General features: G+C 36.8%; 1 protein-coding gene across 2 annotated transcripts; it reads left to right on the top strand.

Annotated features, from left to right (window-relative positions):
• Positions 1-497: 497 nt before the first annotated feature.
• On the top strand, positions 498-18,390 carry LOC128232969 (complement C1q-like protein 4). 2 transcript variants are annotated; one of them, XM_052946790.1, is made up of 6 exons: positions 568-653; positions 810-939; positions 1,118-1,199; positions 13,369-13,483; positions 16,016-16,177; positions 18,175-18,390. In XM_052946790.1, the coding sequence occupies exons 3-6, from the start codon at positions 1,160-1,162 to the stop codon at positions 18,329-18,331; spliced, it is 474 nt and encodes a 157-aa protein (XP_052802750.1). In that variant the 5' UTR covers positions 568-653; positions 810-939; positions 1,118-1,159; the 3' UTR covers positions 18,332-18,390. The 2 variants fall into 2 exon arrangements, with proteins under 2 accessions (XP_052802749.1, XP_052802750.1); XM_052946789.1 differs by lacking the exon at positions 810-939 and having other exon boundaries at positions 498-653.
• Positions 18,391-18,588: the final 198 nt, after the last annotated feature.

The following is an 18,588-nucleotide window of genomic DNA, read 5'->3' as shown; positions in this document are numbered from 1 at the left end:
AACCTTTGGAGTTACCGCCTTGGACAGTCTACAAAACAAGAGTTCACTGGGGTTATCCTTATTTGTCAGACTATTATTTTCTCTATAATATTTCTTTATTTAGTCCTATTTTGAAGGGATTAAAAATAACAAAAGAATATATATGTATGCCAAGAATCGGCTTGTTCTTATAACATACTAATTAAATATCGGGAAATATTTTACAAAACAACGTTACTTCCAAAATAGATAAATGGAACTCGTAAAGGCAATGTTAAACGTGTTTGAAAAGCTACGATACAATACAAAGCATACAAGACAGATAGACGTATTATGTAATTATATAGGGGCATTCTCTTATAGCTCAAACATTGCCAGTTATGATAATAAAACGACATAGTACGTTGACATCATTTACACGTATTCATAAGAAAAAAAGGTGAGAATATGCGCAGATTTTGTACAGCGATATTCCTTATCTTATATATTTCATATGTAGAACTCCAATATTCATTTGTCTAAAATACTTAAAAGAAATGTTAACTTCTGTCTTGCTGTTGGTAGTTTTGACTTGCGTATTTGCCCAGGAAACATGTGACAAGCGTTTGTCAACTCTGGAAGATAAGATCAGTGTTCTGTTAGATGCGAGGGAGAATGATCGTAAAGAAATCAAGGTACGGTAGCTTTGTTGTTAGCTTACTCATTGTACATGTGTGTGTGTGCGTATATTGAAGTTCTGGCCCAAATTCTCAAGCATTCTTAAGCTTACTAATGTCCAATTATGCGTTTGTTTGATGCCTTAACATATTTTCCTACTGGGTCCTTTGTAGGCGGTGATTGTTTTCTAGCCTGCTATCCAGCCAATCAGCGCCCAGAGATAGATATGTCCCGAATTTCGTTTATAAGCCTACGTGATTGAGTCAGTTCAGATATGTGGCCGTGAATTTATACGTAACGAAGGTATTTATTACAAATTAAACGTAAAGTTAGACGTTCCAGAAGTCGCTGTGGCTCCTTTGATATACATGTACATAAACTTTAACCTATACTAAATAAAAACAAAAGGTGACAAAATTAGAATGTTAAAGAAAGCAACGTACATGTAGGCTCAATGTCCACTTGCCATTGTTTTTGACAGGAATTACGTCAAAAGGTCAATGACATCAGCAGACACGTCTCTATGGTAACCGAGAATGATCCGAAGATTCACAAACGCCAAGGTGATTTTAAATTATTTTTATAATCCTAATTCCCTTCTGCTTTAATGAAAAATGTATGCTTGTACGTTTATGCTCTGTGGACCCTGTCAAATTGGAACGTACGTTTACAACCAATAGCTAGTTTACTTTACAACCAATGGCTAGTTTACTTTACAACCAATAACTAGTTTACTTTACAACCAATGTCTTGTGTATGTTTACAACAAATAGCTGGTTAACATATACAATTGGGTTAATCTTAACGGCTAAAAGTTAGTTTACGTTTATAACCAATAGATAATTTATGCATACAAACACTAGTTAGGATACTTTTAATACAAATCGCTGGGTAAGTTTACAGCCACTTTGTTAACGCTAACTTCCAATGGCTGGTTTGCGTTTTAACAGTCAATAGCAAGCGCACGTTAACAACCATTAACTAGTTTATGTTCACAACCAATAGCCAAATAACGTTTACAACTAATATCTAGTTTGTGTTGACAACCAACATCTAGTTTGTGTTTACAACCAATAGCTAGTTTATGTTAACAATCAATAACTAGTTAACGTTTACAGCCAACATCTAGTTTGTGTTTACAACCAATAGCTAGTTTATGTTAACAATCAATAGCTAGATTGCTTTTAGAACCGATTTCGAGTTTTACTGTTTAAACAATCTCATTAAGATCATATCGTGAAACTTCCCTTGAGTCAATAGTCTGTGTACATAGCTTAACGTCGTAAAGAGAGTATTGGCATTCTAATTTTAATGAGATTGCCGTTAAAACTAATATGCAGTGTACATAGCTTAACGTCGTAAAGAGAGTATTGGCATTCTAATTTTAATGAGATTGCCGTTAAAACTAATATGCAGTGTACATAGCTTAACGTCGTAAAGAGAGTATTGGCATTCTAATTTTAATGAGATTGCCGTTAAAACTAATATGCAGTGTACATAGCTTAACGTCGTAAAGAGAGTATTGGCATTCTTATTTTAGTGAGATTGCCGTTAAAACTAATATGCAGCCAATAGCTAGTTTCAATACACACTAAATATCTACGTCACTTTTATAACCAAAAGCTGGTACGTGTAAATATTCAATAGCTAATTTATGTTAACAGCTAATGGCTAGTTTACGTGTAAAACATATATATAATGACTATGCAACTTTTACAAACAATAGTGCATAATCGATTAAATCTTATTATGTAACTCTTATGATAATCTTTTAGTTTTTATTAAATGTGCATATTAAAATTAAATTGTGATATTTTTCTAAACTCTGTGATATGCATTGGATGTAAGTTATGGTATACTTGTGATAAAATACAAACAATACACTGACTGTGATACTTATTTAAAGCAATATGATTATATACATGTGTGGTCTTAGTTATTGTTATGTAAGTTAAAAATGCCTATATATGTCATCCCACCGACATTAAGGACCTCGATGGAAATAAGGGTTCTCTGTGACCTTTTTTTAATAATCCTTGGTGCTGAGGTGCAGGGCATGGACCTGTCATATTTGCATGTATATTTCATATTTACAGTACATGTTGTTTTGATTGTCCATGTTATGCACTCATTGCCGAAATAAATCTATCTATCTATAATACCTGGTAAGCCTTTACACCCAATAGCCGGTTCACATTTACAACCAATAGCTGGTTCAAGTTTAGACATGAAAGCAAGGTTATATTTACAACAAATAGCTGGATAATTTTTACAGCTAAGAACTAGATTACATTTACAACAAATGGCTGGTTAACGTTAACAGCTAAGAGCTAGATTACATTTACAACAAATGGCTGGTTAACGTTAACAGCTAAGAGCTAGATTACATTTACAACAAATGGCTGGTTAACGTTAACAGCTAAGAGCTAGCTTACATTTACAACCAGTAGCTGGTTAACGTTTACAGATAAGAGCTAGATTTCATTTACAACCAATAGCTGGCTAACGTTTACAGATAAGAGCTAGATTTCATTTACAACCAATAGCTGGTTAACGTTTACAGATAAGAGCTAGATTACACTCACTTACAACCAGTAGCTGGTTAACGTTTACAGATAAGAGCTAGATTACACTCACTTACAACCAGTAGCTGGTTAACGTTTACAGATAAGAGCTAGATTACACTCACTTACAACCAGTAGCTGGTTAACGTTTACAGATAAGAGCTAGATTACACTCACTTACAACCAGTAGCTGGTTAACGTTTACAGATAAGAGCTAGATTACACTCACATACAACCAGTAGCTGGTTAACGTTTACAGATAAGAGCTAGATTACACTCACTTACAACCAGTAGCTGGTTAACGTTTACAGATAAGAGCTAGATTACACTCACTTACAACCAGTAGCTGGTTAACGTTTACAGATAAGAGCTAGATTACACTCACTTACAACCAGTAGCTGGTTAACGTTTACAGATAAGAGCTAGATTACACTCACTTACAACCAGTAGCTGGTTAACGTTTACAGATAAGAGCTAGATTACACTCACTTACAACCAGTAGCTGGTTAACGTTTACAGATAAGAGCTAGATTACACTCACTTACAGCCAGTAGCTGGTTAACGTTTACAGATAAGAGCTAGATTTCATTTACAACCAGTAGCTGGTTAAGTTTACAGATAAGAGCTAGCTTACATTTAAAACCAGTAGCTGGTTAAGTTTACAGATAAGAGCTAGATTACATTTACAACCAGTAGCTGGTTAAGTTTACAGATAAGAGCTAGATTTCATTTGCAACCAGTAGCTGGTTAACGATTACAGATAAGAGCCTGGTTAACGTTTACAGATAAGAGCTAGGAGACAGTTACCACTAATAGCTGGTTAACGTTTACAGCTAAGAGCTAGGTCACGTTTACAACCAATAGCTGGTTAACGATTACAGGTACGAGCTAGGTTACATTTACCACCGATAGCTGGTTAACGTTTAAAGCTAAGATCTAGGATACATTTACAACCAAAAGCTGGAGAACGATTACAGCTAAAAGCTAGATTACATTAACAACCAATAGTTGGTTGATGATTACAGCTAAGAACTAGGTGACATTTACTACCAAAAGCTGGTTTACGTTTACAGGTAAGAGCTAGATTATATTTACAGCCAGTAGCTGGTTAACGATTACAGGTAAGAGCTAGATTACATTTACAGCCAGTAGCTGGTTAACGATTACAGCTATGATCTAGGTTACATTTACAACAAAAATTAATAGCTGGTTAACGTTTAGAGATACGAGCTAGGTTACGTTTACAACAAATAGCTGGTTAACGATTACAGCTAAGAGCTAGATAACATTACAAACATTAGCTGGTTAACGTTTACAGATAAGAGCTATATTACAGTTACAACCAGTAACTGGTTAACATTTACAGCTAATAGCTAGGTTACATTTACAACCAATAGCTGGTTAACGATAACAGCTAAGAGCTAGGTTACATTTATAGCCAATAGCTGGTAAACGATTACACCTAAGAGCAAGGTAACATTTACAACCAATAGCTGGTTAACGATTACAGCTAAGAGCTAGGTTACATTTACAACCAGTAGCTTGCTGAAGTTTACAGCTAAGATCTAGGTTACATTTACAGCCAGTAGCTTGCTGTCGATTACAGCTAAGATCTAGGTGACATTTACAACCGGTAGCTGGATAACGTTTACAGCTAAGATCTAGGTTACATTTACAACCAGAAGCTTGCTGACGATTACAGCTATGAGCTAGGTTACATTTACAACCAGAAGCTTGCTGACGATTACAGCTATGAGCTAGGTTACATTTACAACCAGAAGCTTGCTGACGATTACAGCTAAGATCTAGGTTACATTTACAGCCAGTAGCTTGCTGTCGATTACAGCTAAGATCTAGGTTACATTTACAGCCAGTAGCTTGCTGTCGATTACAGCTAAGATCTAGGTGACATTTACAACCGGTAGCTGGATAACGTTTACAGCTAAGAGCTAGGTTACATTTACAACCAGTAGCTTGCTGTCGTTTACAGCTTAGATCTAGGTGACATTTACAACCGGTAGCTGGATAACGATTACAGCTAAGATCTAGGTTACATTTACAACCAGAAGCTTGCTGACGATTACAGCTAAGATCTAGTTGACATTTACAACCGGTAGCTGGATAACGTTTACAGCTAAGATCTAGGTTACATTTACAACCAGTAGCTTGCTGACGATTACAGCTATGAGCTAGGTTACATTTACAACCAGAAGCTTGCTGACGATTACAGCTATGAGCTAGGTTACATTTACAACCAGAAGCTTGCTGACGATTACAGCTAAGATCTAGGTTACATTTACAGCCAGTAGCTTGCTGTCGATTACAGCTAAGATCTAGGTGTCATTTACAACCGGTAGCTGGATAACGTTTACAGCTAAGAGCTAGGTTCCATTTACAACCAGTAGCTTGCTGTCGTTTACAGCTAAGATCTAGGTGACATTTACAACCGGTAGCTGGATAACGATTACAGCTAAGAGCTAGGTTGCATTTACAACCAGTAGCTTGCTGACGGTTACAGCTAAGAGCTAGGTTACATTTACAACCAGTAGCTTGCTGACGATTACAGCTAAGAGCCAGGTTACATTTACAACCAGTAGCTTGCTGACGTTTACAGCTAAGATCTAGGTTGCATTTACAACCAGTAGCTTGCTGACGTTTACAGCTAAGATCTAGGTTACATTTACAACCAGTAGCTTACTGACGATTACAGCTAAGAGCTAGGTTACATCTACATCGAATAGCTGGTTAACGTTTATAGATAAGATCTAGGCTACATTTACAACCAATAGCTGGTTAACGTTTACAACTAAGATCTAGGTTACATTTACATCGAATAGCTGGTTAACGTTTACAGATAAGATCTAGGTTACCTTTACAACCAATAGCTGGTTAACGTTTACAGCAAAGAGCTAGGTGACATTTACAACCAATAGCTGTTTTACGTTTACAGCTAAGAGCTAAGTTACATTTACAACCAATAGCTGGTTAACGTTTACAGCTAAGAGCTTGGTTACATTTACAACCAATAGCTGGTTTACGTTTACAGCTAAGAGCTAAGTTACATTTACAACCAATAGCTGGTTAACGTTTACAGCTAAGAGCTAAGTTACATTTACAACCAATAGCTGGTTAACGTTTACAGCTAAGAGCTAAAAGACATTTACCACTAATAGCTGGTTAACGGTTAGAGCTAAGAGCCAGATTATATTTACAACAAATAGCTGGTTAACGATAACAGCTAAGATCTAGGAGACATTTACCACTAATAGCTGGTTAACGCTAACAGGTAAGAGCCAGATTACATTTACCTCCAATAGCTGGTTAACGTTTACAGCTACCAGCTAGGTCACATTTACAACCAATAGCTGGTTAACGATTACAACTAAGATCTAGGTGACATTTACAACCAATTGCTGGTTAACGTTTACAGCTAAGAGCTAGGTTACATTTACAACCAATTGCTGGTTAACGTTTACAGCTAAGAGCTAGGTTACATTTACAATCAATAGCTAGTAAACGTTTATAGCTAAGAGCTATGTGATATTTACAAACAATAGCTGCTTAACCTTTACAGCTAAGAGCTAGGTTACATTTACCACCAATAGCTGGTTAACGTTTCGAGCTAATATCTAGGTTACATTTACGACCAATAGCTGGAGAATGATTACAGCTAAGAGCTAATACCTGGTTAACGTTAACAGCTAAGAGCTAGATTACATTTACAACCAATAGCTGGTTGACGATTACAGCTTAGAACTAGGCGACATTTAAAACCAGTAGCAGGTTAACGTTTACAGCTAAGAGCTAGGTTACTTCTACAACCAAAAGCTGGTTAACGATTACAAATAAGAGCTAGATTACATTTAAAACCAATAGCTAATTAACGATTACAGCTATGAGCTAGGTTACATTTACAACAATTAGCTGGTAAACGTTGACAGCTAAGAGCTAGGTTACATTTAAAACCAATCACTGGTAAACGATTACAGGTAATTGCTAGATTGCATTTACAACCAAAAGCTGGTTACCGTTTACAACTAAGAGCTAGATTACATTTACAGCCAGTAGATGGTTAACGTTTACAGTTAAGGGCTAAGTGTCATTTACAACCAATAGCTGGTTGATGTTTACAGCTTAGAACTAGGCGACATTTACAACAAGTAGCAGGTTAATGTTTACAGCTAAGAGCTAGGTTACATTTACAACCAATAGCTGGTTAACGATTACAGCTATGAGCTAGGTTGCATTTACAACCAATAGCTGGTAAACGATTACAGCTATGAGCTAGGTTGCATTTACAACCAATAGCTGGTAAACGATTACAGCTAAGAGCTATGTGACATTTACAACCAATAGCTGTTTTACGTTTACAGCTAAGAGCTAAGTTACATTTACAACCAATAGCTGGTTAACGTTTACAGCTAAGAGCTAAGTTACATTTACAACCAATAGCTGGTTAACGATTACAGCTAAAAGCTTGGTTGCATTTACAACCAATAGCTGGTAAACGATTACAGCTAAGAGCTATGTGACATTTACAACCAATAGCTGGTTAACGTTTACAGCTAAGAGCTAAGTTACATTTACAACCAATAGCTGGTTAACGTTTACAGCTAAGAGCTAAGTTACATTTACAACCAATAGCTGGTTAACGTTTACAGCTAAGAGCTAAGTTACATTTACAACCAATAGCTGGTTAACGTTTACAGCTATGAACTAGGTTGCATTTACAACCAATAGCTGGTAAACGATTACAGCTAAGAGCTATGTGACATTTACAACCAATAGCTGTTTTACGTTTACAGCTAAGAGCTAAGTTACATTTACAACCAATAGCTGGTTAACGTTTACAGCTAAGAGCTAATAGACATTTACCAGTAATAGATGGTTAACAGTTACAGCTAAGAGCCAGATTATATTTACAACAAATAGCTGCTTAACGACTGCAGCTAAGATCTAGGAGACATTTACCACTAATAGCTGGTTAACGTTAACAGGTAAGAGCCAGGTTACGTTTACCACCAATAGCTAGTTAACGTTTACAGCTACCAGCTAGGTCACATTTACAACCAATAGCTGGTTAACGATTACAACTAAGATCTAGGTTACATTTACAACCAATTGCTGGTTAACGATTACAACTAAGATCTAGGTTACATTTACAACCAATTGCTGGTTAACGTTTACAGCTAAGAGCTAGGTTACATTTACAATCAATAGCTAGTAAACGTTTAGAGCTAACAGCTATGTGATATTTACAAACAATAGCTGGTTAACCTTTACAGTTAAGAGCTAGGTTACATTTACCACCAATAGCTGGTTAACGTTTCGAGCTAAGATCTAGGTTACATTTACGACCAATAGCTGGAGAATGATTACAGCTAAGAGCTAATACCTGGTTAACGTTTACAGCTAAGAGCTAGATTACATTTACAACCAATAGCTGGTTGACGATTACAGCTTATAACTAGGCGACATTTAAAACCAGTAGCAGGTTGACGTTTACAGTTAAGAGCTAGGTTACATTTACAACCAATAGCTGGTTAACGATTACAGGTAAGAGCTATGTGACATTTACAAACAATAGCTGGTTAATGATTACAGCTATGAGCTAGGTTGCATTTACAACAAATAGCTGGTTAACGTTGACAGCTAAGAGATAGATTACAATTACAACCATTAGCTGTTTAACGATTACAGCTATGAGCTAGGTTACATTTACAACAAATAGCAGGTTAACGTTGACAGCTAAGAGCTAGGTTACATTTACAACCAATAGCCGGTTAACGATTACAGGTAAGTGCTAGATTGCATTTAAAACCAATAGCTGGTTAAAGTTTACAACTAAGAGATAGATTGCATTTACAACCAATAATTGGTTAACGTTTACAACTAAGAGCTAGATTACATTTACATAAAGTAGATATTTAACGTTTGCAGTTAACAGCTAAGTGACATTTACAACCGGTAGCTGGATAACGTTTACAGCTATGATCAAGGTTACATTTACAACCAGTAGCTTGATAACGTTTACAGCTAAGATCTAGGTTACAATTACAACCAGTAGCTTGTTGACGTTTACAGCTAAGAGCTAGGTTACATTTACAACCGTCAGTTGTACAACCAGTAGCTTCCTGACGTTTACAGCTAAGATCTAGGTTATATTTACAACCAGTAGCTTTCTGACGTTTACAGCTAAGATCTAGGTTTCATTTACAACCAGTACCTTGCTGACGTTTACAGCTAAGATCTATGTTACATTTATAACCAGTAGCTTGCTGATAATTACAGCTAAGAGCTAGGTTACATTTACAACCAGTAGCTTGCTGACGTTTACCGCTAAGAGCTAGGTTACATTTACAACCAGTAGCTTGCTGACGTTTACAGCTAAGATCTAGGTTACATTTACAACCAGTAGCTTGCTGACGTTTACAGTTAAGATCTAGGTTACATTTATAACCAGTAGCTTGCTGTTTTTACAGCTAAGATCTAGGTTACATTTACAACCAGTAGCTTGCTGACGTTTACAGTTAAGATCTAGGTTACATTTATAACCAGTAGCTTGCTGATGATTACAGCTAAGAGCTAGGTCACATTTACAACCAGTAGCTTGCTGACGTTTACAGCTAAGAGCTAGGTTACATTTACAACCAGTAGCTTGCTGACGTTTACAGCTAAGATCTAGGTTACATTTACAACCAGTAGCTTGCTGACGATTACAGTTACGAGCTAGGTTACATTTACAACCAGTAGCTTGCTGACGTTTACAGGTAAGAGCTAGGTTACATTTACAACCGTCAGTTGTACAACCAGTAGCTTGCTGACGGTTACAGCTAAGATCTAGGTTACATTTATAACCAGTAGCTTGCTGATGATTACAGCTAAGAGCTAGGTCACATTTACAACCAGTAGCTTGCTGACGGTTACAGCTAAGATCTAGGTTACATTTATAACCAGTAGCTTGCTGATGATTACAGCTTAGAGCTAGGTCACATTTACAACCAGTAGCTTGCTGACGTTTACAGTTAAGATCTAGGTTACATTTACAACCGTCAGTTGTACAACCAGTAGCTTGCTGACGGTTACAGCTAAGATCTAGGTTACATTTATAACCAGTAGCTTGCTGATGATTACAGCTAAGAGCTAGGTCACATTTACAACCAGTAGCTTGCTGACGGTTACAGCTTAGATCTAGGTTATATTTACAACCTGTAGCTTATTGACGTTTACAGCTAAGAACTAGGTTACATTTACAACCGTCAGTTGTACAACAAGTAGCTTGCTGACGGTTACAGCTAAGATCTAGGTTATATTTACAACCAGTAGCTTTCTGACGTTTACAGCTAAGATCTAGGTTTCATTTACAACCAGTAGCTTGCTGACGGTTACAGCTAAGATCTAGGTTATATTTACAACCAGTAGCTTTCTGACGTTTACATCTAAGATCTAGGTTTCATTTACAACCAGTAGCTTCCTGACGTTTACAGTTAAGATCTAGGTTACATTTATAACCAGTAGCTTGCTGATGATTACAGCTAAGATCTAGGCTACATTTACAACCAATGGCTGGTTAACGTTTACAGTTAAGAGCTAGGATACATTTACAACCATTAGCTGGTTAACGATTACAGCTAAGAGCTAGGTTACATTTACAACCAGTAGCTTGCTGATGTTTTCAGCTAAGATCTAGGTTACATTTACAACCAGTAGCTTGCTGACGATTACAGCTAAGAGCTAGGTTGCATTTACAACCAGTAGCTTGCTGACGATTACAGCTAAGAGCTAGGTTGCATTTACAACCAGTAGCTTGCTGACGATTACAGCTAAGAGCTAGGTTGCATTTACAACCAGTAGCTTGCTGACGTTTACAGCTAAGATCTAGGTTACATTTACAACCAGTAGCTTGCTGACGTTTACAGGTAAGAGCTAGGTTACATTTACAACCAGTATTTTGCTGACGATTACAGCTAAGAGCTAGGTTACATTTACAACCAATACCTGGTTAACGTTTACAGCTAAGATCTAGGTTACATTTACAGCCAATAGCTGGTTAACGTTTACAACTAAGATCTAGGTTACAGTTTACAGTAAAGAGCTAAGTGACATTTACAACCGGTAGCTGGATAACGTTTACAGCTAAGAGCTAGGTTACATTTACAACCAATAGCTGGTTAACGATTACAGATAAGAGCTAGATTACATTTACAACCAATAGCAGGTTAACGATTACAGCTATGAGCTAAGTTACATTTACAACAAATAGCTGATTAACGTTGACAGCTAAGAGCTAGGTTTCATTTACAACAAATATCAGGTTAACGTTGACAGCTAAGAGCTAGGTTACATTTACAACCAATAGCTGGTTAACGATTACATATAAGAGCTAGATTACATTTACAACCAATAGCAGGTTAACGATTACAGCTATGAGCTAAGTTACATTTACAACAAATAGCTGGTTAACGTTGACAGCTAAGAGCTAGGTTACATTTACAACAAATAGCTGGTTGACGTTGACAGCTAAGAGCTAGGTTACATTTTTACAACAAATAGCTGGTTAACGTTGACAGCTGAGAGCTAGGTTACATTTACAACAAATAGCTGGTTAATGTTGACAGCTAAGAGCTATGTTACATTTACAGCCAAAAGCTCGTTCACGCTTACAGCTAAGGGCTACAAAACATTTACAACCAATAGCTGGTTAACGTTTACAGTTAAGAGCTAGGATACATTTACAACTGATAGCTGGTTAATGTTTACAGCTAAGAGCTCGGTTACATTTACAACCAGTAGCTGGTTAACGTTGACAGCTAAGATCTAGGTTACATTTACAACCAATGGCTGGTTAACGTTTACAGCTAAGAGCTTGGTTACATTTACATCCAATGGCTGGTTAACGTTTACAGCTAAGATCTAGGTTACATTTACAACCAATGGCTGGTAAACGTTTACAGCTAAGAGCTTGGTTACATTTACAACCAATGGCTGGTTAACGATTACAGCTAAGAGCTTGGTTACATTTACAACCAATGGCTGGTTAACGTTTACAGCTAAGATCTAGGTTACATTTACAACCAATGGCTGGTTAACGATTACAGCTAAGAGCTTGGTTACATTTACAACCAATGGCTGGTTAACGTTTACAGCTAAGAGCTTGGTTACATTTACAACCAATAGCTGGTTAACGTTTACAGCTAAGAGCTTGGTTACATCTACAACCAATAGCTGGTTAACGTTTACAGATAAGAGCTTGGTTACATTTACAACCAATAGCTGGTTAACGTTTACAGCTAAGAGCTTGGTTACATTTACATCCAATAGCTGGTTAACATTTACAGCTAAGAGCTTGGTTACATTTACATCCAATAGCTGGTTAACGTTTACAGCTAAGAGCTTGGTTACATTTACATCCAATAGCTGGTTAACGTTTACAGATAAGAGCTTGGTTACATTTACAACCAATAGCTGGTTAACGTTTACATCTAAGAGCTTGGTTACATTTACAACCAATAGCTGGTTAACGTTTACAGCTAAGAGCTTGGTTACATTTACATCCAATAGCTGGTTAACGTTTACAGCTAAGAGCTTGGTTACATTTACATCCAATAGCTGGTTAACGTTTACAGCTAAGAGCTTGGTTACATTTACAACCAATAGCTGGTTAACGTTTACAGCTAAGAGCTTGGTTACATTTACATCCAATAGCTGGTTAACGTTTACAGCTAAGAGCTTGGTTACATTTACATCCAATAGCTGGTTAACGTTTACAGCTAAGAGCTTGGTTACATTTACATCCAATAGCTGGTTAACGTTTACAGCTAAGAGTTTGGTTACATTTACAACCAATAGCTGGTTAACATTTACATCTAAGAGCTTGGTTACATTTACAGCTATTAGCTGGTTAACGTTTACAACCAGTACCGTAACTAGAATCTAGTCGACTTTCATAAGCGATAGTTGCTTTACGATTATGGCCAATAGATTGTTTACGTTTACATCCAATGGCGTGTTTTCATTTACAGTTGAAGGCGGGTTAACGTTAACAGCCAATAACTAGTTTATGCACTCTTGCTAATTCATATCGTCTGTGAGTCAGATCATGCATTCAAGTCAGATTGCAACTTAAGGTTTTTAACTAATTGTTTCATTATACGAATTGAATTTACAGCCATCTATGCGCCCGCCTTCACCGCCTGCATTTCACCGAGAGACCTGACGAATATTCACCAACATCAGACCATCATTTTCGACCATGTCATTACCAACTATGGTAGTGCGTACAGGTTGTGTCCCCTCTGATCATTTCGGGAGTTGTTTTCACCCATTCCCCTTTAATTAATAAGAGCAGAATGTATGAACTTCGCTCATGTAATAACGATGTTATAATTCGTAATTAAGAAAAGAAATCATTCGTAACCAAACACTTATGCGTTATCTCTAACGAAAAGTTTGTAATTAAGACCTATTATTTTGTAATCACGAAATATTTGTGAAACTACAATCATCAGCAACTGTGAATCGTGTTTACAACTTAGTTTAGAGTATTAATCATTTTTCATTCCGTTATTACAATTTGATATATCGCGATAACGAATGATCATTTAGTAAATTCCAAAGGTCTCTTATTTAAAAGTTGCTAAAAAATGCTACGTCGGAAGGCAATATTTTGCTTCGAATGAATACTTGAAACAAAGATAACTTCACTATTTCTTTACCATTTTAAATGTAACATAGCGCAGTGGAAGTGCCGAAAAACAGTTTGTAAACAAGGTGTGAGCCGCAACGAGCGTTTGAGTGCCTTCGGACGTAATAGTTATCAATAATCTATTCATAAAGACAAAATGCCAAAAAGAAAAAGAAAAAAAGTAATAAGAAGAAAATTATGTTTTCAATGTGTGTGTGTTTTTTCTCCCAATTCCTTTAAAAAGGTTGTGATTGGTGCATCATTTCCTTGATGGTTTATGACAGCTACATAACTCCTGTTTCAATAGCCATCCGACTTATTTCGACTGCATTTATAGTGTCTATTTCAAACGACCCGATTGTTTAAAAATACTAAAATGAATCGTCAAATTCTTCTTTATTTATGTTTCATAATGATTCCATGTTAGGATAAAAAATAAAACTATAAGCTTTTTAGATATTGATACGATGCGTACAATTTCAATAATGTTTTTTCGTTATGACGTCATGGCGGTGACGTCAAATATAGTATTCAAAATGCGCAATGCATGGTCTTACTTGTAGAACATATATCTTCCGCGATTTGAGAGATATTATAATGATTTTTTTAATACAGCTTTCAGAAAGGTCATTTCATTGAAATGCACTATAAAACAATTTAATCTTGAGTGTACGTTCGAAGGCCAAAAATCGTGCGATGCGTTCCAATTCAGTGTGTGTATACCACAGTGGCGGTTATATATACGGGGGGGGGGGGGGGAACAGAGGGCCAGTCCCCCCCCCCCCGGCGACCCGGCAAGCAATGTTTTTTGGGGCACATCTTTATCGATTTGACTGTACAAATAAGTTGTTTTGTCACAATTAAATTGTGATAATATATATATATATATATATATATATATATATATATATATATATATATATATATATATATATATATATATATATTATATCAAATTTTATATAAGCATTTGAGCAAATAAACAATTGAACCTTATTATCGAGTATAATTTAGTATACGACACGAAAAAGTCTTGAAAATGACATCGGGGCCCGAACATTTGATAATGAAAAATCGGCGCCGCATTTTACACAGACAGCAGATCAAAAGTAGACAAATATGGTTGCAGTTATACGCGTAAGTATTTGGACTAACGCGTAAGTTAACAAAAGTTTAAATTAAAAACGGTGCCGCCTTGAAACTTTCCATTTCGGCCTTAATTATCGTCTAGTTCTCGGCATTATGCTAGAACCTTTGTAAATTAATACATAATGATTTATTTGAAACCCTTTTTGTGATTTGTTGTCAAGTTGTTTTTACGTCAGTTAACTTAAATGACAATGACATCCGAAGTACCTACAGTATCGTTGAGTGCAATCAATATACTGTACCTGGTAGGTTTATACAGCATTTATTCTACGGCTTTTATATGTGTCTCAGGTGGACGAGTGGTTAACGACTTAGCCTGTTAATCCTTCGACCCTGGTTTGATTCCCCAAACCGGCAAGATATCGTTGTTGTTTATGAAAGGTTTTTCTTAGATCAGTAAATGCTATCTTTTTAATTTAATTGATCTGACAAACATCTTTGACAGTGAAGACAAATGTTAATTCCAGGTCATTATATGATTAAAATAATGCATTTAAAAAAGTTTGATATAATTATAATTAGTTGTCCCCCCCCCATTTAGAAAGTCCTGGATCCGCCTCTGTACCACGTGCTAAATTACGTCATATATGCTACGTCGGAAGGCAACATTTTGCTTAAAGACTTAAATCAAAGAAAACTTTTCTTTTACAACTCCATTTTAAATAAAACAAAGGGAAGTCTATGCCGCTTACAGAGCCCCGCCTTCGTTTTATTACCGAAGTTTGATAAGGTGATTAGTTTTATCAAACACTTCGACAAACCTGTTTCCAAAATAATGTTTTGACAGTGCTCCGCCAGACGGCCGTATTGAGAAACGGTTTGTCGAAGTGTTTTAAGAAACTAAACTCTCAATCAAACTTTGGTAAAAGACCGGAGGCGGGGCTCCGTAAGCGGCAAATACCAACAAAAAAAACTGTTTTGAAAAAAATATCTCGATTATACGCTTATTTTAACGTTTAAATCAGTGTTATGTAACCTACAGCACGAGCACGGGAATATTCACCGCGCCCACGCCAGGCATCTACATCTTCTTCCTCGAGATAATGGTCACGAGCCATTACGAGATGTACTTTGAGATTGTACAAGACGGCACCCGCATTGACGATATGTACGCTGACTCTTCTACAGGAGATGGCTTCAACAGGTTTAACATTACTTTAGATCATAACCTACAATTACAGCAAATGATAATTATCGCGTACTGGCCTCAAATCAGTACCACACTTCATGTTTCCAGGGGCAGATCCAGAATATGACGTTAGAGGGGGCGTTACTTATAGGTGTACCTTTTGACTTGCCTACCTCAGAACCGAAATATATTGTTTTAAACGTGTTGCCAGATGAGTTTTAACCATTTCTAGTCCGAAAAGGTGCGTTTTGTGCGTATTTTATAACTTTTTTCTCCTCTATTGAAATAAAAATAAAGTACGACGATACGGAGGGCGGTTACCCCCCCCCCCCCCCCAGACCCCCCCAGACCCCCTCCGGACCCGCTAGTGGCTTCACAGTTGTACAATTCCACAGACAAGACGCGACAAGCTTCACTCGCTTTGCTTCTTTTCAACATTAAGATTGTACTGTAACACACTATGTTCTTATATTTCATGAAACGCCCTCAAGTTGATATCATTAAAACTCAAGGATATAATTTTAGGTTTTAACCTACATTTCAAGCCAACGGCAAGGTAATCGCATATCGGCCTCCAATAAGTACCACTTTCACAACTAACATATATGGCGCCATAAATTGGTTCCCCGTCTACTTGGTAATAGTTATAACATATTCGCTGATTCTCAATAAAACGTAGCATTGGAAATAGGAAAAGATGCAAAAACTTGTTTTTTCTCTTTAATACGCCTCGTAAGAATCTTACAGCTGTCAAAATTATTTTCCAAAATTACTTTAAAGCTGCACTCTCACAGATATATAATTTTTAAAACTTTTTTTATTTTTTTGTCTTGGAATGAGCAAATTTTTGCGTTAATATGTGCAAACCAATGATATACGATTGCTGACACAAATAAGATCGTAGATTTTCATATATCCGTTCGAAAATTAACGTTTTATGGCTTAAACCGTTACTAATGGTTTAAGAAAACTGCATAAAACATCAATTATTGAACTTACATATAAAAATCTGTGATCTATATTTTTGTCAGCAGTCTTATATAACTGGTTTCCATGCATTTTTGCAAAAATTGGCTCGTTTCAAGACAAAAAAAGTTGTCAAAACATTCAATCTGTGAGAGTGCAGCTTTAATTCACGTATGTTTTATATACCTATATACTTATCAATTGAATTGCATTTAAATGCACCAGTCAATTGTAACCACGCCCCCCCCCAGGTCCGGGGGTAAACCGGGGATAGCCGGGGAAATGGGCCGTGTTTTTACCTTCCAGGTGACCCCGCAGTGCCTGGTGAGTGCGGTGGTTTTATGTTCCCGTCAAATATAGCGGGGAATGGGCCTTACCTAGAGTCCCTTGGGTTCGGGGGCATTTTGCGGTGGTTTCACGAGCAGTTCGTTCCCGTAGGGCGGGGACTTTGCCCGGGCTTGGCTGGACCGAAAGTCAAATTACCCGCTATTCCCCGGACCTGGGGGGCCGTGGTTACAATTGACTGGTGCATACTACATATAATTATAACAAGTATGTACTATAATCAGATGTACGGTACATATTTCCATCGCACAATTATGCTTTTAGAACAACAGAGATGGCTAAAAACATTGGTAAAAAATTAATGGTTAAGATGGGCAGAGCGGGAAGAACGAGGTGCCCTTTCTTAGTATTTAAGATTTTACCGAATTTGTCATAAATTTCTGAGATTGTAACCTGCTTTCAGCAGGCGGGGAACCAATTGATGACGTCATGTATGTAGTTGTACAACTTCATATATTAAAGATTACGTGTGGATGTTTATAAAAGAAAGCCGATTGGCAATTTGATTGGCTGGAATGTAGGTTATAATCTAAATATAAAACTAAAATTCAGTTCGCTCGCTCCGCCCCTCTTCACCATTAAGATTTTGCACAAAACTAATGTGTTCCAACTAGTACGGAGAGTAAAAAAGGGTAAAAGCATTCATGACCTCATAACCCATATATTGTCTACTTAAACATGCTGTATTTTAATCCTTACAGTGACAGTGCTTTGTGGGTGTTGCACCTCAACAGAGGGTCTGAAGTCTTAATCCGGTCCTCTACGTCTTATATAGAGGGTCATGTCGGTCAAATTCACGGATATTGCCATTCGTCCCTCAGCGGATTTCTCCTGAACGAACTAGAGAACTCTGGATAAACCTGGCAGATATCGCTTCCATTGGATTTTGTTTACAAAATAAAATTTGAAGAAATTCATTGTTATGTTTATATTTTAAAAATCAAGCAGTAATTATATTGTAGTATTTCGTATTTGGGTCATGTCGGTTTAAAAAATATGTAACGAAGTTGGAAAACCTTAGTTCTAACACTATCTTTGCCTGATAACGAATATTATCTAGTTAACCAGTTCTTATGTTACTTATCAAACGGAATTCGCAAACCATAACTAGTGTT

Source organism: Mya arenaria, chromosome 4 (assembly GCF_026914265.1).
Source record: "Mya arenaria isolate MELC-2E11 chromosome 4, ASM2691426v1".
Classification (NCBI taxonomy): Eukaryota; Metazoa; Mollusca; class Bivalvia; order Myida; family Myidae; genus Mya; species Mya arenaria.
This window is presented reverse-complemented; position numbering and strand designations above follow the sequence as displayed.

Excerpts from the sequence above, each read along its gene's own strand:
- LOC128232969 (XM_052946789.1), top strand. The coding sequence starts at position 516 with ATGTTAACTTCTGTCTTGCTGTTGGTAGTTTTGACTTGCGTATTTGCC. Across the intron at positions 1,200-13,368 it reads GAAGATTCACAAACGCCAAG|CCATCTATGCGCCCGCCTTC; the intron begins GTGATTTTAAAT and ends TTGAATTTACAG. Across the intron at positions 13,484-16,015 it reads AACTATGGTAGTGCGTACAG|CACGAGCACGGGAATATTCA; the intron begins GTTGTGTCCCCT and ends TGTAACCTACAG.